This window comes from Chiloscyllium punctatum, chromosome 44 (genome assembly GCF_047496795.1).
Source record: "Chiloscyllium punctatum isolate Juve2018m chromosome 44, sChiPun1.3, whole genome shotgun sequence".
NCBI classification, from domain to species: domain Eukaryota; kingdom Metazoa; phylum Chordata; class Chondrichthyes; order Orectolobiformes; family Hemiscylliidae; genus Chiloscyllium; species Chiloscyllium punctatum.
In genome coordinates this window covers 34,457,933-34,484,488 of record NC_092782.1, presented here as the reverse complement: position 1 = coordinate 34,484,488, position 26,556 = coordinate 34,457,933, and the positions used below count along the sequence as shown (strand labels likewise).

General features: G+C 40.4%; 1 protein-coding gene across 4 annotated transcripts in view; it reads right to left on the bottom strand.

Moving 5' to 3' along the window:
- Positions 1-4,418: 4,418 nt before the first annotated feature.
- The window catches only part of panx2 (pannexin 2), a 46,500-nt gene continuing 24,362 nt past the window's right edge, over positions 4,419-26,556 (bottom strand). For all 4 annotated transcript variants that reach the window (XM_072562592.1, XM_072562594.1, XM_072562595.1 and 1 more), the window contains 2 exons: positions 7,797-9,230; positions 4,419-4,551 (listed from right to left, as the gene is read on the bottom strand). In XM_072562592.1, the coding sequence (XP_072418693.1) occupies positions 4,493-4,551; positions 7,797-9,230 (1,493 nt within the window). In that variant the 3' untranslated portion in view covers positions 4,419-4,492. The remainder of the gene's footprint in view (positions 4,552-7,796; positions 9,231-26,556) is intronic.

Sequence of the window (26,556 nt, the reverse complement as noted above, 5' to 3'; positions counted from 1 at the left end):
AGTGAACATGTTTTGAACTGCTTCTAATGCATTTATATTCTTTCTTAAATAAGGAGATCAAAACTGTACACGGTACTACAGATGTGGTGTCTTCAATGACCTGTACAACTGTAGTAAAACATCCTATCATATTTCATTCCCGTGAAATAAGCAACAACTTTCCACTTGCCTTACAAGTCCCTTGCTATATCTGCAATCAAACATCTTTTAAAAATTCATCGCGGACATTGCTGGTTAGACCAACACTTATTAACCATCACCAACTGCCCTCATGAGTATGGTGGTGATCTGCCTTCCTGAACTGCTGTAGTCCACGTGGGATAAGTACACCCACACTGCTGTTGTGCGGGAAGTTCCAGGAATTTGACCTTGCAACAGAAAAGGAACAGTGACGCATTTCCAAGTTAGGATAACGTGTGGCTTGGAGGGGAACAAGAAAATGATTGTTTCCTCATTCATCAGCTGACCTTGTCCTTTTAAGTGGTAGAGTCATGGGCTTAAAAGGAGCTATCTGAGGAACTTTGATGAGTTGTTGCAGTGCAGTTTGTAAATGATGGGCAGTCTTTGGAGAGACAAGAAATGAGATATTCCCTGCAGAATTCCCAAACTCTGACCTGCTCATGTAGAAACAGTATTTATCCATTTAGTAAAATTCAGTTTCTGGTCAATGGTAACTCCAAAGAATTGATGTGGTGGGAGATTCACTGATGAAATGCTAATGGATGTCAAGGGAATGGTTATATCTTTTCATTAATTTTTGTTAAAATTAGTCACTACATGGCTCTTGTGTGATGCAAATGTTATTTGCCACAATTCAGCGCAAGTCTGAATATTACCTAGGTCTTGCTGCTTATAGATACAGATTGCTCCAGTACCTGAGGAGACGTGAATGGTGCTGAACACTGTGTAATCATCAGCAAACATCCCCACATCTGACCTTATGATGGAGAGAAAGTCATTGATGAAGAAGCTGAAGATGGCTGGGCCTAGGACATTACTCTGAGGAATTCCTGTAGAGATGTCCTGGAGCTGAGATGATATACCCCCAATGACCAAAACCATTGTCCTTTGTGCTAGGTATGACTCCAACCAGCAGAACGTTTCTCCTGATTCTAATTGACTCATATTTTTGCCTGATATCCTTGACACTGCACTCAATCACAACCTTAATGTCAAGTGCATCACCCTCACTTTCTTTCTTGAGTTCATATATTTTGTCCATGTTTGAATCAAGGCTATCATGAGGCCAGGAGTTGAGTGGGCTTGGAGCAAGCAAACCAAACTGGGCTCACAGAGAACGTTATTGTGAAGTATATGCAGCTTGTTGGCCTTGTTGACATGACTTTCAATCACTCTACTGATGATTAAGTTAGACTGGTAATTGGCCAGATTGTATTTGTTTATTGTGTACAGGACATACTTGTAAAGATTTCCCCATTGCTGGATAGATGCCAATATTATAACTGCACTGGACCAGTTTGCCTATGGGGCAAGGCTAGTTTGGAGCACAAGCATTCATTACTACTGCCAGAACGTTGCAATATCCATTGCCTTCAGCTGGTTCTTGGTATCATGTGGAGTGAAGCAAATTGGTTGAAGGCAGGCATCCCTGATACTTAGCACCTCTGGTGATGCCAAAATGAATAGGTATTTCAATCCATTGGCTAAAGTTGTTTGCAAATTCTTCAGCCTTGCCTTTGCACTGATGTGCTGCAGCACTGAAAATGGGGATATTTGTGAAGTCTCCTCCACTGATCGCAACTGAATGCGTATGGATTGTCAAGTTTAGATCTGATCCATCGGTTGTGGAATCACTTATTGCAAACTGTGCCTATTGCATTCTATTCACATTGCTTGCTATGTAGGTAATCCTCTGTTTGAGTTTCACCAATTTTTGTTAGGTATGCTTGGTGCTGTTTCTAACTTGCCCTCCATTTGATGATTCATACACTAGCATACCCACATCCCTATGTACCACCCAGTTCCACAATATCCCTTCATTTATGTAATATGCTGCTTTTCTACCTTCCTACCAAAGCGGACAAGTTCAAATTTTCTTACATTGTACACACACAGCAAATTTGTACCCCAATCTAATCTATATATAACCCTTTGAAGGCTGTATTTGTCTCATTACAACTGAATTTGCGACCAACTCTGTATCATCAGCAAAGTTAGCAATCATACATTTGGTTCCTTTATCCAATTAATTAATATAAATTGTAAATACTTGATGCTTCAGCAGCAATCTCCTTCGTGGGGAGTTCCCCTCATCACATTCTGCAGACCTAGAAAGGACCACCTGCCTACTCACTGTTTGTTGCTAGCTAACTAATTTGTTATTCTTTGTATTATGTTACCCCACACCATGAGTATTCTTTGATGTGGCAATTTTTCAACTGCATTCTGGAAATCTGAGTACATCACATCTATAGATTCCCTTTTATCCACTTTGTTACTTCCTTAACAGACTGCAAGGAGTTGGTCAAGCATGATTTCCCTTTCACAAAACCATGTTGAATCTGCCAGATTGAATTGAGATTTTCTAAGCGTCCCACTCCAATGTGATTAATCAAAATTCCTGTAATTTTGTTATGACAGTTACTATGCTGTCTAGTCTGGAGTTTTCTGCTTTCTGTTTCCTCCTCTTTCTTGATGGCATGAGTTATATTTCCCATTTTTCAACATGAACCTTTCCTGCATCTAGGGAATTAAAAAAAAATTAAATCAGTGCATCTGCTGCCTCAGCAGCTACTTATTTTAAGAATGAAGTCCAACAGCATCTAGTGCCTTGACAGTTTTCAATCTAATAATTTTCTCAAACCCTTGCAAATGCAATTGTTTTAAGATATCTACTGAAGCAGGACATGTTGGATAACCTGGAGATAGCAAAGTCAAACAGTCACTCCCTAAAGCAGACATTAGCCTTGCTTAATAACCAATCAGCGACACCATGTCAAATTCTGTAAAGATTAGGTGTCATCTGTGCCATGTCTGTTCTGTGCAATATTTTTGGCACTATGTTGATCTAATTGAGGGTACTTAAGATGACTGTTGGGGCCACCTAAGAACAGTGAAGCTTTCATTTCTCTACTTACTGGAGTATGGCATCAGGAGGAATGGGGAAGGCTCTACAATGAGATGATTGGCTTCTTGCTGAATAGACATACAGCTCAATTTCCAATGAGCCTTGAGTTTTAAACCATCTCCTAGCATCTATTATGGTGGACTGCCCACTCACACTGATTCCTGGCACAATAACAATTTCTTAGCTTATGTTTCATTGTCATGCATTTTCACAATTTTGTCAGAAGGATTTGAAACACCAGGTGGAGGCAATGACCACATAGGTTATAGTAATGGTAATAATTAGAACTGTAATATTTACAACAAATATATATTGATAAAAATTATTGCTACCCTTTACTTATACAATCGGTGTATTTATGTTTCATAAGAAATGGAATACAGAAACCTATTGTTGATCTTCTACTTAAAGTAACATTTTCAGGAAATAAAACCCAAAGCATAAAAATCTTTAAAAGTTGAAGTAAAAAGTGAACAGGTTACAGTTGCTTTGGAGTTTTGTGATTCTTGTTACTGTTTATTGCATTTTTGTGCTATGAAGTAGCTTTCCTGCTAATGTAGTGAATAAAAGATGTGTAAAAATAAACTGTGTAAACATTTATTGGTTCTTTATTGGTATCATCTCGAACAAAGAACCAGTGAAGAGTGCTTCTTTCTATTCTCTGTGTCAGCATCTATTCAATAGCACTTGTATGCTTTTGCTTTCTGACAGCAAGACTTGCTAATTATAGTCCTTGAACTGTCTGACTGTAAACTCCAGTTGGTTATTCCATCAATTCTTTGTTGCATTGCACTGCTGGCAGTTTTAGAATAGATGTTTAAACCTAAGCTACAATTAGTAAAGCTAAGCACCATAAAATGTGTTGAGTCATGAGAGTTTTTGATTTAAAAACAATTTTTCTGTTTGGGAAACACGCCCATTGGCTATTTTGCATCGAGGGAAACTCATGGGGACACATTCAGAACACTATTTGCTTTATGTGTTAGTTACTGAACAGATGGAGAGGTTAGTACTTGTGCCAATGTCATCTTCCAATGATGCAATATCAGCCATATGATAGAACTAATTCTATTGCATATCTAATCTGCTAATATTCTATCGTGCTAACCATTACTATAGGGTCTTCAAACGTAGCGAGTAATATCTTCTCTGGTGAATGCGTAGGTAAATCTGGTGCATCTGCAGAAGAAGTGACTCTTGCAGTTAGAAAGCTGGAGGGAAATGCTTCATCCTCGCGATCTTCATAAAGTGCTGGGATGTTCTGGATGTTGATTAAGGGATGAGTAGGGTTGCGGTTGAACTGGGACTTTGTGTCACAGACATCCTTTTCTAGACTGGATGGAACTGCTACAGTTGGCAAGTTGTTTGTATAGTTGGTAGCATAAGCTTTACTGATGGGAAGAGTTAGGCAGCTCTCTGATGAATATTTAATATTGCTTGTAGCACCTCCTTCAGACAGATTACTATCTATGAGAAATAACTTGTTAGAATTCAGATAGTCATGAAATGCAAGCATAAAACTTCAACATTAATATTGTTTTAAACTATTACAATCTGCAGTTAAATAATTAAAAACTGTAAATTCATACTGTTAATATTGTAAATGCCAATCTGACCCTTAATTCAAATTAAAGGGAAATAATATATACTTCCTCTTACATCACCTGGATTTTATGTTTAACAGTGTTGAGACCCAAACTTGAAGGATTTAATGGACTTCAGAACAGCAATTTTCCTTCTACTGACATGGCTTTCAAACTCTGCCTACAAATAACCTGCGGCCTCCAGGAATATTGCAGCCACCGAGCTGGATGAGCAGCCCATCAGATTGAAGAATTCACATGGGTATCAAACCATAGAATAGATTATAACTCACATCGTTATCATTTTGCAGATACAAAATGTAGATTGGGACATTGACATTTAAATTAACACAGAAGTTAAAATATCATAAGGCACTTCATAACTAGTTTTATCTAAAAAAAAATTTGTGATCATACTCCAGGGAACAGCATTCATTGTGCAGCATTCCACAGTGCTGACACTTTTGAAGGAAAAGACACATTGTGATTTTTAGGAGAACATACCTATATCAATGGTAGTGGACCATTATTTATCACCACTAACCTTAAGAGGTCTTACATTCAAAAATCAAAACATGCTTCTCATAACATTCAAAAGCAGTGGGGTCAAGAAATTACTCTAAGGCGGGGAACTTGATCCAAAATTAAAAATCTATCCTATGATTATCTTGTTCTCCTTCTCTCGTTTCTCCTTCACATTTCTTGCCTTCACCCCACTCCTTCACCTTATATTCATTTTTCCTTTCTCTTCCACTTTCATTACTTCCAGTTTAATCTCTTTCTCCTATTCACCTCTCTGTAGCAGTTCTACTTTCACTTTAAACAGTCTATAAATTGAAAGGGTGCATTCCAGGTGGCTGAAAGAGTCCAAAGTGTTAAAGTAACAGAGAAGGAACAAGGGGTATTGAAGGGAAGCAAGCTAGGACCACTGAAGTAATGAAAATAACAAAAAAGAGAGAAGAATGAGGCTCTTGCTGTTGAATAGAGAAGCACATTGTGGCTGGCGAAGGAGTGCTTACCGTGCTCCGGAATGCACTATTTTATGGACAGACAAGCCTTGTCTTTGGTGCAGCGACTGGGGCCAAGGTCACATTGTGGTTCCTGAGAACTCTCACCCTTTTCATTACGAGGTGATATTCTTGCAGGCACTTTTGCTTGCAGTGTTTCTAATGAGAATGGCAGAGCTCTCAAGCCCCTCCGAAGTTAGGAATCCGTATGGATGGGGTTTGAAATTCAGTCTGACTGAATGGCTTCCTAATGCAATTCTAGGAACTATCTATGTTTGTGGGGGTGTGTGTGAGGTTTGGATATTTTTATTGGTTCCCCAATCTAACCTTTAATTGACAAAGAAACCAGTCTCCAGCCAAATTAAAGGAATGCCTCTGTGGAAATCGTAAAAAGAAAGTGTTTTTTTTTCCGAATGGTGGATTCAGGACAAAGGTGCGATCTCAATTTCTGTTTTCTGACCCCTGAGGGACCAGCTCCAGTTAATTAGGTGAAGACTTTGTAATCCAGCAAAAATCTGAAGTCAGCTTAAAGGATGTGTTGTCTTTCAGGTAGAAAGGGTAAGAGGAGTTTGAAGTCAAGTTTCTAGGTACATTGCCGATTCTTCCGTGTGTTTTATAGATGTTTGCTGTCTCAACTATTTTGTTTTAAAATATGAGTAATGGTGAAGACCCACTCTGTGGCTTCTTATCTTGATAAAATCTGGTTGGGTATTGATTTTTGGCTGGAATGTAATTGTAACAAAAATGTAAGTGCTAAGAGATTTAGCATAATGTAGTCAGCAATTAATGTAAGTGGAACATAATTCAAACAGAATGTGGAAAATGATGGGAAACAAAACAAAACACTTAATAGAGAAAAGAAAACTTACAGATGATACAGGTTATGAAATAGTGCTCAGAGTATTGACACTTGATCAAAACAAAAAGAAGCAATTTTAATATGAAAAACTGTCTCATAAAATGACATCTTTATGAGAAAATACACATTTCTGCAAATGAAGCGTACAGGTTTTTCTGTTTGGATGGCAAACAATTAAAATTTTTACCAAAACCAGATTTTGTAATGTTGCAACATTCCCTGTATTGCACATACATTGAAATTTATGTTTGAGGTTTGTGAAAAAGAGACACACTGCTGAAGTTTTGTGTCTTGAGCTCACGAGGGCAAAGGTAAGAATATCAAGTTTTAAGGGGAAGAGCAAACTGCACTACAAGCACAAAAGAATACTGATTCATTGGAAAATGGAGTCTGGTTGGTCAAAGTGCTGACAAGGAGAATGCATCAGGAACAATTATCCCCCAAGCTTTTGTTTAAATTCAAGAAAGGCTAATCAGCCCTAATTCGTTGAGGAATAGACATGGGGAATGCATGAGGGAACAGTTGTCCCCAAAACTTTTGCTGAATACAAAAAGGTACAAAAACTGGACATGATGTTTCTGTTTGCAGAGCACATGGGCCTGCATAGGAATATATAAAGCTTCAACCAGCACAAGTGAGTGACACTGTGAGCCTGACAGACAGAGTTAAATTAATCTTGATGATGCAAGACACAAAGGTTTGATAGTGTGTTTCTCTTTTTGGTAAAATTCAATTCCGTACGACCAACAGTTTTATATTTCTTAAACATCAACTCCAAACTATTCCTTAATTGTAGAATGCTATTGGGTTGAATGTGTAACAAGAAAAATATTTTTTCCAATAATTACATTATTTCAATAATGAATGGAAAAATCTATTGGTGTAAGTTTGGAATCTATGTCATTTTTTTTGTCTCTGTGACTGCTAATGTAGTTATTGTTCATCCAAGTGGGTCAGTTTGATGCCTCATTATTCCCTTCAAATTCGGCCACCAAAACTATCTTTTGCCACAACTTTCTTCAGCGTATATTTTGTGGCTTGCTCCCTGATTACAAACCTTTTAATTAAAACATTATTCAAAATCCATTTGGAACTTATCTAGTGAATTATGGGTAGAAAATACTATACTGCAAACATGCATAATATCAGTTTGCAGAAACCACAACTGCATTTAAAATAAGTAACAAAAACATTATCTCCACTTATCTATTCTTTTAAGATAATTTGATTAATTAATATTCAGTAAACTCACACTTCACCTTTGATGGGAGATGGTACATGTGCCAACATGTTCTCCTCTGAATGCAAGAAGTTTCCATCCTGAGTCTTAGAAGTGCAACTTTCCTGATCCGGCCTGGGCTTTTTGGTGGTCACAATGCACGGATGAACATCCAAAGACAAGTGCCGACTGTGTTTTTTCTCACTGTTAACAGTTGTGTTCCCTTCACTTTTACTGGAAGATGAATCTTGAAAATATTTTGAAGTCGAGTCTAGGAGAGGAGCCGCGAGGCCGTCTGTCGCTGTCTTCCGCCTTGCAGGCTTGGGTTTCTCCCCCTTGTTGTTTTCCAACTTGAAGGTGGTGGAGGGCTCTCTGAAAGGCTGGTGCAGTGGATTGGTGGTGGGGATCCACTTCATTTTCTTCCGGGGCCTCTTTATGATGAGCTGCTCGTTGCTGTCAATGTCAGCGGGGTCCACACTAGGGTCAATGGTTTGGATTCCTGCATCGCGCATGGTGGGAGTGACATCATGGTTAGACTGAGCCAAGGCGGCCAGCAGTTGGCGCACCACATTGTCGTACATCAGGTCGCTCTCGTTGGTGATGAAGTCCAGGCGGTTCAGCGACTTGATGTGGTCGCGGTTCTCGTTGCAGAACAGGGCGAGGATGTTGATGTCGCAGAACTGCGACTTCTGCCACTGCTTCCTGGTCTTGATGCCGACCTTGTGCAGCTTGTCGAAGATGAAGTTGGACTTCCTGACGATGAAGAGGTGGATGAGGTTGATGAGGATGATCAGGTTGATGAAGCACAGCAGCACGATGTCCACGATGGCGATGATGCGCTGCATTTGCACCGAGGGCAGCTTACAGTTGACGTGCACCTGGAGGGTCTCACTGCTGGACAGGTCAGGGGGCTCCCCCAGAGGGCAAGTGAACTCGTTCTGTTTCTGGTTGGCATAGTAGGTGCACAGGTAACTGATTGGGATGATACTGAGGAAGACCACAGACAGCTGCCGCGACAGGTACAGCCTGGCCAGGAAGTTACTCTGGCCTCGCCGCTCCAGGTATTTCTCAAAGAGGTTCTGCTCCGGGCTCTTCTCCTTCTCTGCATTCTCAATGATCTCCCTTTTCTCCTTCTCCGTGATGCCCGCCCCTTTCGACTGGATCTGCTTCTCGATTTTGGGAGCCCTGCCCTCCGCCGCGCGGTGGTAGCAGTTGTCTATCTCCTGAAGCAGGAAGTTGAGCTCCGAGGTCAGTCTGGTGGACGCCAGGAACTCCCAGCCCAGGGCCGGGATGTACATGATGCCAGCGAAGGCGAGCAACGCGTAAGGAAGGAACTTGTGCTCAAAGAGGGATGGCCGCTGACTCGGCTCCACACCCGGCACAGCATCTCTCAGCTCGGTCCAGCAATATCCTCTGGCGTATAACGCTTGGTCACGGGTGAAATTGTTGGGCGTGTAACAGTATATCGACTCCTCTGTGTAACAGAGAGAAAAGTCACGGTTTTGTTTTTAAGAAACCCTGTCAATGGCGCTCTGTAGATTAAACACTTCAAATAACTCCGTCAATTGTAATACATTTCATTTTCCAAATTTTGACACCTGCCTTGAAGTTCCAATCCTTAAATTGTTCTACTCAAATCCAAAGATGTGCAGGTCAGGTGAATTGGCCATGCTAAATTGCCCATAGTGTTAGGTGCATTGGTTGGGGTAAATATAGAGTAGGGGAATGGGTCTGGGTGGGTCCCTCTTCAGAGGGTCGGTGTGGACTTGTTGGGCCGAAGGGCCTGTTTCCATACTGTAGGGAATCTAATCTTTTAAAAAAAAGCTCATTCCTGTCACACAAACTTTGAAACCTCCCGTTTCCCGTCTGTTGCACTCCTGCCATGTTTTACTCTTTTAAACTGTCTAAAGGAACCATGTAAACCTAATCTCCTAAAAAATAACTTTTTTTCCCTCTATACACAACTGCATAAATACCAAATTATTTTTTGGTGCAACTTGCGAATCCTAGTCGGCTTTGAATGTGGGGAAGGTGCTGATAGTTTGCACAGTTTTGGGAGATATTTCCAACATCTACTGATCCTTCTGAGTTTTTGAGTCCCACTGGGAAAGCTCATGGATGACTAGGCAGTGAGTGTGTGGGTGCCACTTGTTTTCTGATACCACCCTAGTATTGTAGGTGGGACTGAGGGTGGTGGAGGGCTACCCTCCCACAAGCAGCTGGTGGGGTAGCTCATTGATCTCATTAAAGACCTAATATTGGAGACTGACTTCAATGTTCCAATTGGCCTCCAGGTCCCTGGAGGTGTGTGGGGAAGAGTACAGATTCCAGGAAGAGGTGATGTCCTTATGCTAATGTGGGAATCAGCCGTCCAGGCAGTTTACAGACACTGCCAGGCCTCAGCAGCAGCCATTGACCACCCTTTGCAGGACATTCATGCGTGGCCTTTCCCAACCAATGGTGACCTGACTTCTGAGACCACTTTTTAAAAATCTAAAATATTGAAGAGAGCACACCACTATCTTGGAGTACATTCTCTCTCGCTTACCTGGAAAGGCAAGTATTGGCTTCTTAAATACTGGAGGGATTCCTATTGATCTCCTTGCTCTGACAGCTCACCACCCATGCTTGATCGGATGGTCAGCCCACCTCTGGATACTAATTGACCAAGTCAGAGAAACTAATCATCTAGGCACCTGCCCCCTATTTGACCATGACAGCAGTTTCCAAAGCCCTAGAACCTAAGAAAAAGGAGCGCAGTGGTCAAGTTTCTGAATGTGACCCCTCCTCTGAAGAATGGCTAACATTAGAAAATTATTTATGAATAACTCCTTCAAACATTTGGGAAGTGTGAAGGTTTTTGAAATATGCACATCTAAGTGTTTAACCTTAGTCTCCATGTTTCACTCATTCAAAATTTCACAAGTGATTATGAAATACTTTTATCCAACAGCTAGGCAATACTTCAGTTGATATATAGTTATAGCCAGTACATCTTCCAGACTTAAGATCCTTTTTAACTAGGTTGAATTTAAATTAAGCTAGCAACAACCTGGAAAGTGTCCAGTTGATTGTCAGCAGGATACTTAAATTAGAGTTCAGGCGCAAAGAGGCTCTTAATCTGGACGCAGCAAGATTTAGACTTCTGGGGGAAAAGAAACAGATGTAGTGAAAAATGATGGCCTATCTTTTGTGCTAAGATCCAAACCAATCTTACAAAGGTATGACAGCACAGGAGATCTCTCTGCATGCATAGATCATGGAATTTGGCAACATGGTTATGCTTAAATTGAATTATTTTAAATTAGCTAGCTCTGCATATTTTTTAATTCCTCCGCAGAGATTGGTTTAAAGCATGAAATAATTGCAAATAAATCAATTAGAAACTCAGCATACAGATTACAAATGTACTAGAATTGTATGATATTCAATTGTATACAGTATCTAATTTGAATGTTAGTTCACTGTTTGACTTATGGTAGGAAGTGTATTCAACTGAGTTGAATGCTCTAGCATTGTGGTGTCATTTAATTTGGAAATTCATTTTTAAGCTGGACCATTTGAGATTTGATGAATGTCATGCCTCATTTTTTTTGTTATGCTGCAAGGGCCAATGTTTGTGAAGTACACTTTGAATTCAACTTTTTTGAATAAAAATAAATAATGATAAGCCGTTAGTAGTACCCAGCTGCAGAGTAATTTTGTGAATGGTGCAGTGTTCAAGTCAATGATTATTTTCCCTCCACTAGGATGATGCAAGTACTATTACTAATCAAAGGAAAAGTAGGAGTACATAGTTTTAGCACCACTAAATAAAGATAATATTGTGAACTATGTTGTTCATGTAATTTAATATTTGGATGAATTTTATAAAACCCAATCCTATATGTTGAAAATGAAAGCAACATTACAGAATTGTCTAATGATTACTTGTGGTGAGCAGAACATACAGATGACTTTTTTTTGCTTCTTTCATAGGATTTGAACATCACTGGCCAGGCCACATTTGTTATCTAAATGCTCTTGCTGCAGATGTGGAGTCATATTGGGCCCCACCAGGTCAGCTGAGTTATTTTCCTAAAGTTTATCAATGAACCAGTTGGGTTTTTGTAACAATCAAGACGAGAAAAGTCAAGACTAGTACATTCCAGATTTATTTGTTTAATTTAAATACCACCAGCTATCATAGTGGGATTTGTGTACATTTGGATTATGAGTCCATTTTGACATTAACACTGCAGCAGCACCTCTCTGCTTGAACTACCAAAAGACATGTAGTAAAATGAGCCATTAAGAAAGAACCATTTGGCACAAATTGAATCAAGTTTTATTCTTGCATTAATGAAGTCTTGTTTAAGTTAACTTCTCCTAAGTCTATTTATACCTGGCTTTATCAGAGGATCACTAACACTGTATAAATAAATAATGTAAATGGACACAGTATTTGTGCTAATGGGTTCATTCACAATTTAGAGGAACAACTTAGCACAATGAAGCAAAATTGCAGAGTTCCATTATAATGCCCCTCACAATGATAGGATGAACATCCATAATTTATTTGGGTGAGTTATTGATCTTGGCACTGACATTCTGAGAAAGCAACTATTTTTACTTGAAGACTAGAGGAGGCAATGGCCCAGTGATTGTATCACTAGATCATGAATCCAGAAACTTAGCTAACATCTGGGTTTGAATACCATCATGGTAGATGGCATTTAGGTCAATAAAAAGATCTGGAATTAAAAACTTGTTGATTATTGGAACCCCCTCCCCCCTGGCTCAATGATGTCCTTTAGTGTAGGAAATCTGCTACCCTCACCTTGTGTGATCTACATGTGACTTCACAACCACAGCAATGTGATTGACTGGCAACTGCCTTCTGAAAAGACCTAACAAGCTCCACTCAGTTGTATTAGTTGCTATGACATCTCAACAAAGAAATGCAGCACCTGACATTGACAAAGGTATAATAAAAGACAATGGAAAACATAGTCCTGTCAGACCTGCAAAGTCCTCCTCACTAACATCTGTGGGCTAGTGCCAAAATTGAGAGAGCGGTCTCACAGACTAGTCAAGCAACAGTCTAACATAGTAGTACTCACGGAATTGTATCTGACAGACAATGTTCCAGATACCACCATTGCCATCCCTGGATATGTCCTGTCCCTCTGGTAGGACAGACCAGCAGGGGTGGTGGCACAGTGAGTTACACTTGGGAGGGATTTGCCTTTGGAGTCCTCAACATTGATTCTGGACCCTGTGAAATCTCATGGCTTCAGATTAAAAAGTGGCAAGGACACCTCCTGCTGGTCACCACATACCGCCTTCCTTTGGCTGATGAATCAGAATGCCTTGATGTTGAACAATACTAGGAGGTAGTAATGAGAGTGGCAAGTCCGTAAAATGGACTGGGGGTAGGTGATTTCAATGTTCATCACCACGAGGAGCTTGACAGCAGCACTACTGATCAAGCTGGTCAGGTCCTAAAGAACATAGCTACTAGACTGGGTCTGCCGCAGGTGGGGAGGGAACCAACAAGACAAGAAAATGTACTTGACCTCATATTTATGAATCTGTTGGCTGCAGATGTATCAGTCCCCAACAGCATGTCAAGGAGTGATCACCACACAGTTCTTGTGAAGACCAAGTCCCACTTCACATTGTGAATACTTTCCATTATATTGTGTGGCACTATCACTGTGTTAAGAGGGATAGACTTTGAACTGATCTAGAAATTCAAGACTAAGCATCCATGAGGCATTATGAACCATCAACAGCAGCGAAATTGTACTCTAGCACAATCTGGAATCTCATGTAGCATATACCCTACTCAACCATTACTATTAGGTCAGGGGATCAACCCTGGCTCAACAGAGGGCATGCCAGGAGCAGCACCAGAAATACCTACAAATGAGGTATCAACCTGGTGAAGCTACTAAACAGGACTACTTGCATGCAAAACAGTGGGCGGCACGGTGGCACAGTGGTTAGCACTGCTGCCTCACAGCGCCAGAGACCCGGGTTCAATTCCCGCCTCAGGCAACTCTCTGTGTGGTGTTTGCACATTCTCCCCGTGTCTGCGTGAGTTTCCTCCGGGTGCTCCACAATCCAAAAATGTGCAGGTTAGGTGAATTGACCATGCTAAATTGTACATAGTGTTAGGTGAAGGGGTAAATGTAGGAGTATGGGTCTGGGTGGTATACGTTTCGGCGGGTCGGTGTGGACTTGAAGGGCCTGTTTCCACACTGTAAGTAATCTAATCTAAAAAAAACAGCATAAGTCGCAAGTGATAGTTAGAACTAAGCAATCTCATAATTAAAAGATCAGACCTAAGTTCTGCAGTCCTGCCACATCCAGTTATGAATGGCGGTGGACAATTAAACAATCCATTTGAGCAACCAGCTCTGCAAATATCCCCATATTCAATGATGGAAGAGCTCAACATATTGGTGCAAAAGATAAAGCTGAAGTATTTGCAGCAATCTTCAGTCAAAAGTGCCAAGTGGATGATCTATCTCAGCCTCATCCAATGATCCCCAGCATCATAGATACTAATCTTCAGCCAATTCGATTCACTCCAGCATAGAAACAGACCCTTTGGTCCAACTTGTCCTTGCTAACCAGATACCCTAAATTAATCTAGTCCCACTTGACTCATATCCCTCTAAAGCTTGCCTGTTCACATACACATCCAGATACCTTTTAAATGCTGTAATTGTACCAACCTCCACCGCTTCCTCTGGCAATTCATTTCATACATGCACCACCCTCTGCGTGAAAAGGTTGCCCCTTATGTCCCTTTTAGATATTCCCACTCTCATCTTAGAACTATGCCCTCTAGTTCTAGACTCCCGTGCTTTGGGAAAGACCTTGGTTTTTCACCCTAACCATGCCCCTCCCGATTTTATAAACTTCTGTAAGGTCACCCCTCAGTCTCTGATGCTCCAGGGAAAACAGCCCCAGCCTATTCAGCCTCTCCCTATAGCAAAGACCCTCCAGCCCTGGCAACATCCTTTTAGATATTTTCTGAATTCTTTCAAGTTTAACAACATCTTTCCTACAGCAGGGAGACTAGAATTGAATGCAATATTCCAAAAGTGGCCTCATCAATGTCCTGTACAGTGACAACATGACCTCCCAACTTCTATACTCAATGCATTGACCAATTAAGGCAAGCATACTAAACACTTCTTCACTATCCTGTCTACCTGCGACTCCACTTTCAAGCAACTATGAGCCTGTACTCCAAGGTCTCTTTGTTTGGCAATACTCCCCAAGGCCTTACCATACAGTGTATAAGTCCTGTCCTGATTTGCCCATCAGAACGCAGGACCTTACATGATATCACGAAACAGTTGGAGGCACTGGATACAGCAAAGGCTATGGGACCTGTCAACATTCCAGCAATAGTACTGAAGACTTGTGCTCCAAAATGTGTCACTCCCCTAGCCAAGCTCTTCCAGTGCTGTTTCAACACTGGCATCTACCCAATAACGTGGGTCTGTACACAAAAAGCAGGACAATTCCAGTGCGGTCAATTACCACCCCCATCAGTCTATGCTCGATCATCAGTAAGATGATGGAAGGTGTCATCTATACTGCTATCAAATAGCACCTGGTCAGTGACGAGCAGTTGGGTTATGCCAGTTTCACATAACTCTTGACCTTGTTACAGACTTGATTCAAACATGGACAAAAGAACTGAATTCCAGAGGTAAGGTGAGAGTGACAGCCTTTGACATCAAGACTGCATTCGACTGAGTGTGGCATCAAGGAACCCTAGCAACACTGGAATCAATGGGAATCAGTGGGCTAATTCTCTGCTGATTGGTGTCACATGTGACACATAAAATGGCTGTGGTTTATTGGAGGAATCATCTCAGCTCCAGGCTAGATCTGCAGGAGTTCTTCAGACTAGTGTCCTAGGCCCATCGTTTTCAGCTGCTTCATCAATGACCTTCCATCCTTCATAAGGTCAGAAGTGAGCATGTTCACCAGTGATTGCACAATATTCAGCATCATTCATTATTCCACAGATACTGATGTGGTCCATGTTCAAATGCAATAAGATCTGGACAACCTACAGGCTTGGGCTGACAAGTGGCAAGAAACATACATGCCACACAAATGCCAGGCAATGACCCTCTCCAATGAGAGACAATCTAATCACTGGCCGTTGACATTCAATAATGTTACCATCACTGAATGCCCCACCATCAATATCCTTGGGGCTACCATTGACCAGAAACTCAACTGGACTCACCACATAAACACAGTGGCGGTAAGAGCAGATCAGATACTAGGAATACTGTGGTGAGTAATTCCCCTTCTGATTCCCCAATGCCTGTTCACAAGGCATAAGTCAGGATTGTGATGGAATGCTCCCTACTGGACTGGATGGTGCAGCTTCAGCAACACTCAGGAAGCTTGACACCATCCAGGACAAAGTAACCTGCTGGATTGGCATCACATCCACAAGCATCCACTCCCTTCACCACTGACACTCAGTAGCATCAGTGTGCATTATCTACAAGATGCACTGCAGAAATTCACTAGAGATTCGCAAACAACACCTTCCAAACTCACAACCACTTCCATCTAGAAGGACAAGGGCAGCAGATACTTCCTGGAAGTTCTCCTTCAAGTCGTTCTCACTTGGAAATATTTCACCATTCCTTCACTGTTGCTGGGTTAAAATCTTGGAATTCCCTCCCGAGTAGCATTGCACATCAACCCACAGCACATGGACTGCAATGCTTTAAGAAGGCAACTCACCATCATCTTCTCAAAGGCAACTAGGGATGAGTAATAAATACTGGCCAGCCAGCAGAGTTAAAAAACAATTCTGCAATTCTGTTATATGGTTTAGTTCCAGAACACTTTTGACATGATACTGGAGAAGATAAGCTACATACCATATTGGGGAAGACTTATGATGTGTGCAGAAGACAATTTAAAAAAAGAAAGTTCTAAATGCACCACCAAAAAATTCAAGCATGTTAGTTGTTTCCTAAAGTAGCCTAATCAGTGAGCATGTATAAATATCCTTACATTTTATAACGTGAAAATTCATAGTCCATATTTTTGCAATTTTGTGACAGAGATGGTGTTCAAATCCAGAAATGATCTGATCTGTCGTATCTTCCTCTGTGTTAACAACACTTTTGTTTCAAGCAGCCTTGGATGAACAGAAATGGAGATCATGGTAGCAGTTAATGTAATCATTTGGTCTGTACTTTATAGTTAAAGGAATTCTTGCAGAATTATAGGGATGTTAAGCAGTTTGCATGACTATACTTATTAATTATGCAGTAGTGAACAGAAGCAGGTGAATTTGTTGTGAAAGAATATATACCCATGGTAATATTACTGGAAGGTACATGTCTTCTGAGAATTCCTATCTGCCTTTCCATTTTGCTTTAGACAAACAACATAATTAATTCAAAATAAGTGTCTACCTCCCACTTCAATTGTTTCCATTAGTTGTTTAGAGCTTCTGTGGAGAACAGTAATGAAGTCATCACTGATGTACACTTGAATTCATGACCTGAAAGTGCTAAAATATTTTCTGATGCATATTATTTGCCAATTGATGCACATTTTCACTTTCCTCCTTGCAATTCTCTTGTGCAATTCTAAAGGTGTATGTATAACTTTCTTCTGAGTAGAAGTTGGGATTTTAATGTATATTGTATACTTCCTTACTGATTTCATTTTAAATTTAATATGGCATTTTAAACAAATAAAGTTTGATTAATAAAGTTACACTAGCATATCAAATTATTTTTTAATTTCACTGGCAACAAGTGCTTTTATGTTTTACTATGAGAAATAAAATATTTGTATAATTCTTTGTATTTCCAGAGATGCATTTTTTAAAAAAGATCATTGACACTGAATTTTTAGGAATGTGGAAAAGGCAAATGTGAAAAGGTATAAAGGTTTTCTTTGACGAATAATAGCCCAGTGAGTAAAGTGTTGGAAACGTGCAAAGACTGTGAATAAGGTAACCTCAACCAGTTCATTTGTTGGAATATGATAATTGACTTCAGCACCATACGTCCTCGAGGGGAAAATCAGCTAGGGTTTCCTTGATGGAAACTCCCATGTATAAAAGTGAGAATGGGATCAGTCTTGGCTGTCAACACCTTAGTAAATCAATAAGCTCCGAACATTTACTGTGAGAGTTTACAGATAAAGATTGATCATTTGGTAATTTACCAGAAATGATTGGTGTGTAATGAACTTAGACCTTGCCAATGAGTCAACATATATAGGAGAGAAAAGAAGCAAATAAAATGTACAGAGAAGAAGTAAAAACAAAAGAATACCTTAATGATAAGTTCAAAGTCAAAACAGAGCATACGCAATACCTTCCCCCCAATATGATATTTGTGATAGTGAAAACTTGGTGATGCTGAGTGGGCTGCCTAATTTCGTATTGCTGCCAATAATTGTTTCTCTGATTTCAGTCAAAATGCCAACAAAACTGTTGAAGAAAAAAGGTATTTACATCATGAAGCTTACAAAGAAACAAATTGAGTAAATGTACAATGCAAAACAAAAATTAATGTACCAAGCTAAATAGTACAATGAAACATCTAGAGCAGAAACATTTATTTGGCAAGGCAGCAAGTAACTAACAGTTTACATAATAAGCTACAAATAAGAAAAAAGGAGGAAGACTCTGATTGAATTTTTAAAGATGGATTGGAGATCTGATATGTATGGTTCCAGACAAATATTATGGCTGCATGCATTAAGTGCTGCATATTTTTAAAATGTGTGTGGCAGTCAGGGCTAGTACATCCAAATATTAAATGGAACCAAAAGCTGTGAAATAATGCATATAACTAATACTTTCACTTGTCTCTGCTGGGATTACCAAATCAAACTACTTCCTTATTTCTGTTTATGGTTGAAGAGATTGGTCAAAATATTTGTCAAAAGAAATATAACAATGAATCCACTGTCTCATCTGTAAAGGTCAACCTTTCCTTTGTTTATTTTCATTTTGTAACCTTTTCAACAAGCATTTGGGTATATACCAAATACAAACTATTGTATTTCTTTTCCTTTAATTTCCTTTAAACATTATTTCTATATTTTTGTTTCTTTATTTCTATCCTTTGCGTCACATATTTTTTCATTTTTTTTCGTTGTACTCCATTTACTTCCTCCTATACAGATGCAGGACTCTACATTTGGACACAATTAAGCAGCTTAATTTGTCATTGTTCATGGATGAGGATTGGCAGTAAGGGGCTATTATGGGGAACATTACATTCAATTTTCACAGGATATGTGTACTTCCAGTAAGGATTGCTGAATTATAATGAGCACCAGGTACTTACCTGGCATTTCCTTGCAATGACAGGGGTAACATCAGCCTGAGGTAAGATCAACTAACATAATACAAGTATGCAGGTTAAACTTGTGAAATTTTAAGAGGCTCATGTACTCACTCGTGAGCTGTGTACGGTCTGCCTTCTCTTGATCTGAATTCATTCAAATCACCTTAACATAGCAGGTAAGTTTCAAAAGCATGCCAGTTTTCAGAATGATCATATACAAGTGACCATTAAGATTGCATAACAATTAGTCACTGCTAGCATTTCCAGTATATGAGATTGGAAAAATGCCAACATAACTGTCTTCACATTTTGGAAGGTTCCAGTAACCCCTTTTGCAACTAAAGCAAAGTTTTAATCACAAGACAGCCAGCAAAATAAGAAAGGTCCTCCCTTTGAAAAAGTAGAAGCCTTTCATTATTCAAAACTGCCAAAAAAATTGACAATATCATCTGGAAAAAACCCCAGGAATAATAGCTTCTTGGCAATCAGTAAGATATACTGTGAAAATAACAGTAAAGTCCAGTAAAGCTGCAGGTACATAACACTTTTAGACAAGAGTACTACGTACACTGAAGTGTTTCCTTCTCTATTCCTTTCCAAAAACATACTTTATTCATAAAATTTGTAAAACAAATTACAGAACATTGACCTGAATATTACATAATTTGCAATAAAATTCAATTTACAGCATGTTCCATTCACAGGTGCCTCAATATGCTTTTATAATTATAGTACATACTCCGTGTCAGGCATACAGGTTGAGGGTGAAACATTTCAAATTAAAAATTACAGCAAGTGTATTAACAATAAATATTTCTCTTTGCACCACATTCCAGTCTGACATGCCTCAATACAATTTTACTAATTTTTACATTCAAATGTGCATTCTATGTAAGACATTCCTCAGTTTTCAGCCCCTCAGTGTACTATGGCTGAAAGGTCTTAGACATTAACCTTTCCCCCCTTTGGTGGTTATTATTCAAGCTACTTAGGATAATAAAATGAATACAGCACAGCAAGTGGTCAATTGGCCCTTGAGGCCTGTGGTTCCAGCAATCAGGAACTTTTTCCATATGCAGAGGAAGGAACAGGAGCAGCAGACTGAGATCTGAGACACACTGGTCCTCATTGTCCAGAAGCTACAACAAAGTAGCATATTATATGACCATTTGGCTGCCTAATGGATAGGTTGACAGTTGCCACTGAGAGCTAGCTCCAGCACCCTCAGGGCCAGCTGAAGAGGAGCATCTGCACTCCCTTGCTCCAGCCATTAGGCCTCTTTGGAGATGCAGGCTCCCTGGCTGAGAATTCCCCAGTGGACGTCTGCCAATTCCCTGGAATGCTATGGGAGACTGCCCTTGACGTACTGCGCTGGGACCCCTAAATGATTGATCCCTCCATGGACTTCACTGAAGACTTGGAAACATTACTGCTTGCTTGCTGCACATGCAGTATGATTGCCACGTAAGCTTCAGGGACATGATGAAGGTGTAAGAAACAACAAGAAGTACACCCACTTCATCAAGGACTACTGATCAGCAAGGCAAGCTGCCTGATTTAGTGACTACACTAATTGGCATGGTAAGATAAGGCAGGGATGCTGTTAGCATGCAGTTGACACTAAATGAGTAGGTGCTTAGAAGGCAAGCAAGCAGGTCTGAGATGTATGCTGGTCTAATTAATCAGCTGGGTGCCTGTTACTACATGTAAAGTGTCCCTTTTTGCAGTCTTTTAATGCCATTTGCCAGTGCACGCTGCAATGCAAGTCTGTGCTGCCAGAGCATCCTACCCGTGTATCCGAGAGGTGCCATGATGGTTGTGAGGCATTGGCAAAGGCTGGACAATGGGTGCCTGTGGCTGGTGCCAGTGGATCATACCCTGAGCTGTGCTTTGGTCCAATGCAACAAGAAGGTCATTTGGAGTATGTGATTGGTTGAACCCACCAGATACCCACTCTGGTTTCCATGTTGAATTTTCTCGACATCTAGCTTGTTTGATGAATTGGGGAATATAGAAAGCTGAATGCTGACGGGGTGAGTCGAGGTGAGTGGCTAGCAAGCAATCATCCCCCTTAACTGGTGACTCACTACTGCCCAGCGAGAAACTCACCCTACTACTTGTGAAGAACATGAAGGATGAAGCAAGGTGCCCCAGATGTTGGACTTCTCGTCTGATCCTGACACACATCCTGCCACTGCCCATGTCGCTCAGCCCCTGTAGGTTTCTGTCTGACATAATTTTTCCTGAATTCTTGTGTCAGTGCACAACAAACATAAAGGTAAAATGAGAATCGTTTGTTGGGAACTCAAAATAGAAGTACGTAATGTTGGAACTTCCCCAATTAGCAATATTGAAAATAGAAAGAGAAAGCAAGATTCAGATGGAACTCTGAATGCTGATGGTCAGCCTGTTCTGTCACAGTGTCATAGAGTTGTACAGCACAGAAACAGGCCCTTCGGTCCAACTCATCCATGCTGACCAGATATCCTAAATTAACCTAGTCCCATTTGCCAGCATTTGGGCTATGTCCCTCTAAACCCTTCCTATTCAGATGCCTTTTAAATCTTATAATTGTACCAGCTTCCATTTCCTCTGGCAGCTCATTCCATACATGCACCCCTGGCAGAATTTCCCTTTCCTCCACCACAGAGCTGTGAAACATGAACTTAAACTAAACTCAGCAAACCCACAATGTAATATTGCAAAATGGACAATTGTTTTCTGGATTCACCTATTTCCATGGAACATAGAGACATAGAAAATAGAATGGCCCTTCAAGCCTGCCTGGCCATTCAATGTGATCATGGCTGATCATCCAACTCAATACCCTGTTCCTGCTTTCTCTCCATACCCCTTAATCCCTTTCGCCCTAAAAACTAGATCTAACTCCTTCTTGAGAATATTCATTACTTTGGCCTCAACTGCTTTCTGTGGCAGAGAATTCCACAGGCTCACCATTGGTGGTTGAAGATATTTCTGCTCGGTTCAGTCCTAAATGAGCTACCACATATAAATTTCCCTTCAGTGTTCAGTAGACTTTTACAAACTCCTCCAAAATGAATATAAGAGAAATTTCTCATTCTGTGGATCTTTCCAATGGAACAGTGAATGCACTGATAATATTTAAAGCATTTAGAATGTAATTGAATTAAAAGGTTTACTATTCCTTACTGTGAAACCTTCTTAAATGACTTTGAAAGCAACTTTGCTATTTCAAATGATTGAGGTTAATTGATTAATTTGTGGTTTTGAAAGTTATACTTTGATTAGTGTTAAACTTTGTAGCAGTTGAAAAACTAATCTTGAGGGTGTTAGAGGGACCAATTACATTCAGACTCCTTAATTTATACTTTTTAGGAGATTGATTCCAAGTCATAACTGGTTCAAAGCTTTTAAGCTCCAAAATGGAAGTTTTGAAAATTTCCTATGCAAAATGCTGTCTTTTCTCTTCTATTAAGAAAGGCTTAAGCAGATTTTTTACAAATATTCTGAATGCAATTCAACGAGAAGGAGGTTGAGCAGTGTACGTATTATGGTGCAGAATGCACAATATAATTTGATGCATTCACAAGTATCAAGGCAGGTGGCCATGTTCATTCAATGCTGTAGTATAAATGCACAAACCACCTATTCTTATCATCAAGCCTCGATACATATATAGGGCAGAAATTATGAAGAGCTGTTGATGTGATGCATCTTTAGCTGTGTGCATAAGTTGAATAAGATTTCAACCCTGCCACTCTGATACTGTTCCATATGCAATTCTAGTGGTGAAGCTTAATGATTTCTGCCTTGGCGTTTTTTAAAGTTTATGTGAGATGTGGGCATCATTGGCTGGCCAGCATTTATTGCCCATCCATGTGATCATGATAACAACTTAAAAGTGATAGAAGAATTGGTCAAGTACAGACAATGAGTTATCTTGTGTTACAGTTGTGCCTTAATTTGTCATGTATTTGCCTCTGAATCAATCACAAAGTTGTAGATTAACATGCCACATCAGAGCTTGAGCACAAAAATCAAGGCTACCATTGCAGGGCAGTTATAGAATCATAGACTCACAGAGGTATAACGGACGGAAACAGACCCTTCGGTCCAACTTGTCCATGCCGACCAGATATCCCAACCTAATCTAGTTCCACTTGCTAGCAGCCAGCCCATACCCCTTCAAACTCTTCCTATTCATATTCCCATCCTGATGCCTTTTAAATGTTGCAATTGTACCAGCCTCCACCACTTCCTCTGGCAGCTCATTCCATACATGTACCACCCTCTGCATGAAAAAGTTGCCTGTTAAGTTTCTTTTATATCTTTTCCCTCTCACCCTAAACCTATGCCCTTTCTGGACTCCCCAGCCCCAGGGAAAAGACTTTGGCTATTTATCCTATCCATGTCCCTCATGATTTTATAAACCTCTATAAGGTCACCCCTCAACATCCAACACTCCAGGGTAAACAGACCCAGCCTGTTCAACTTCTCCCTATAGCTCAAATCCTCCAACCTTGGCAATATCCTTGTAAATCCTTTCTGAACTCTTTCAAATTTCACAACGTCCTTCCAGTAGGAAGGAGACCAGAATTGCACGCATATTCCAACAGTGGCCTAACCAATGTCCTGTACAGCCGCAACATGACCTCCCAACTCCTGTACTCAGTACTCTGACCAATAAAGGAAAGCATACCAAATACCGTCTTCACTATCCTATCTACCTGTGATTCTACTGTTAAGGAGCAATAAACCTGCACACCAAGGTCTCTTTGTTCAGCAACACTCCTGAGGACCTTACCATTACATTTATAAGTCCTGCTAAGATTTGCTTTCCCAAAATGCAGTACCTTGCATTTATCTAAATTAAACTCCATCTGCCACTCCTCAGCCCATTGGCCCATCTGGCCCATCTGTTGTAATCTGAGGTAAGCTTCTTCACTGTCCACTACACCTCCAATTTTGGTGTCATCTTCAAACTTACTAACTATACCTCAAATGCTCACATCCAAATTATTTATATAAATGATGAAAAATAGTGGACCCAGCACTGATCCTTGTGACACTCCTCTGGTCACAGACCTGCAGTCTGAAAAACAACCCTCCGCCACCACCCTCTGTCTTTACCTTTGAGCCAGTTCTGTATCCAAATGGCTAGTTCTCCCTGTATTCCATGAGATCTAACCTTGCTAATCAGTCTCCTATGGGGAACCTTGTTGAACACCTTACTGAAGTCTATATAGATCATGTCCAACGCTCTGCGCTCATCAATCTTCTTTGTTACTTCTTCAAAAAACTCAATCAAGTTTGTGGGACATGATTTCCCACGCACAAAGCCATGTTGACTATCCCTAATCAGTCCTTACCTTTTCAAATACATGTACATCCGGTCCCTCAGGATTCTCTCCAACAACTTGCCGACCACTGACATTAGGCTCACCGGTCTATAGTTCCCTGGTTTGTCCTTACCATCTTTCTTAAATAGTGGCACCACGTTTGCCAACCTCCAGTCTTCTGGCACCTCATCTGTGACTAACGATAATACAAATATCTCAGCAAGAGGCCCAGCAATCACTTCTCTAGCTTCCCACAGAGTTCTCGGGTACACCTGATCAGGTCCTGGGGATTTATCCACTTTTTTGTATTTCAAAACATCCAGCACTTCCCCTCTGTAATATGGACATTTTCAAGATGTCACCATCTATTTCCCAACATTCTATATCTTCCATATCCTTCTCCACAATACACAGTGATGTAAAATACTCGTTTAGTATCTCTCCCATCTCCTGTGGCTCCACACAAAGGCCACCTTGCTGATCTTTGAGGGGCCCTATTCTCTCCCTAGTTATTCTTTTGTTCTTAATGTATTTGTAAAAAACCCATTGGATTCTCCTAAATTCTATTTGCCAAAGCTATCTCATGTCCCTTGGTTGCCCTCCTGATTTCCCTCTTAAGTATACTCCTACTGCCTTTATACTCTTCTAAGGATTCACTCAATCTATCCTGTCTATACTTGACATATGCTTCCTTCTTTTTCCTTACCAAACCCTCAATTTCTTTAGTCATCCAGCATTCCCTATACCTACCAGCCTTCTCTTTCACCCTAACAGGAATATACTGTCTCTGGACTCTCGTTATCTCATTTCTGAAGGCTTCTCATTTTCCAGCTGTCCCTTTATCTGCGAACATTTGCCCCCAATTAGCTTTTGAAAGTTCTTGCTTAATGCCATCAAAATGAGCCTTTCTCCAATTTAGAACTTCAACTTTTAAATCTGGTCTATCCTTTTCCATCACTATTTAAAAACTGATAGAATTATGGTCGTTGGCCCCAAAGTGCACCCCTACTGACACCTCAGTCACCTGCCTTGCCTTATTTCCCAAGAGTAGGTCAGGTTTTGCACCATCCCGAGTAGGTATGTCCCCATACTGAATCAGAAAATTTTCTTGTACACACTTACCAAATTCGTCGCTATCTAAACCCTTAACACTATGTCAGTCCCAATCTATGTTTGCAAAGTTAAAATCTCCTCCTTTAACCACCCTATCATTCTTACAGATAACTGAGATCACCTGACAAATTTGTTTCTCAATTTCCCACTGACTATTAGAGGGTCTATAATACAACCCCAAAAGGGTAATCATCCCTTTCTTATTTCTCAGTTCAACCCAAATAACTTCTCTGGATATGTTTCCAGGAATACCTTCTCTCAGCACAGCTGCAATGCTATCCTTATCAAAAATGCTACTCCCCCTCCCTTTCTGTCCATCCTGTAGCATTTGTATCCTGGAACATTAAGCTGCCAGCCCTGTCCATCCCTGAGCCATGTTTCTTTAATTGCTATGTTATCCCAGTCCTATGTTCCTAACCATGCCCTGAGCTCACCTGCCTTCCCTGTTATGCCTCTTACATTGAAATAAATGTGGTTTAATTTATTAGTCCTACCTTGTTCACTGCTTTGTCATTGCCTGTCCTGACTGTTTTACTCGCTTCTTTTCTTAATTGCACCCGTCTCAGATTGATCTTTCCTCACTATCTCCCTGGGTCCTCCTTCCACACCTTTCTTGTTTAACTCCTTTTGAGCAGTTCGAGCAAATTTCCCTGCCAGTATATTAGTCCCCTTCCAATTCAGGTGCAATCCATCCTTCTTGTACAGGTCACTTCTACCCCAGAAGAAATTTGAATGACCCAAAATGTGAATACTCCTTCCACTCACCAGCTCCTCAGCCATGCATTCATCTGCTCTCTTCTCCTATTCCTACCCTCATTACCTTTAGCACCGGGAATAATCCAGATATTAGTACTCTCGAGGATCTTTTGAAATTCCTTCCCAACTTTCCATATTCTCCTTTCAGCATTTCACCTTTTTCCCTTTCTTTGACATTAATCTCAATGTGGACAATGACCTCCTGTTGGCCCCTCTCCCCCATGAAAACATTCTGCACCCTCTCCGAGACATCCTT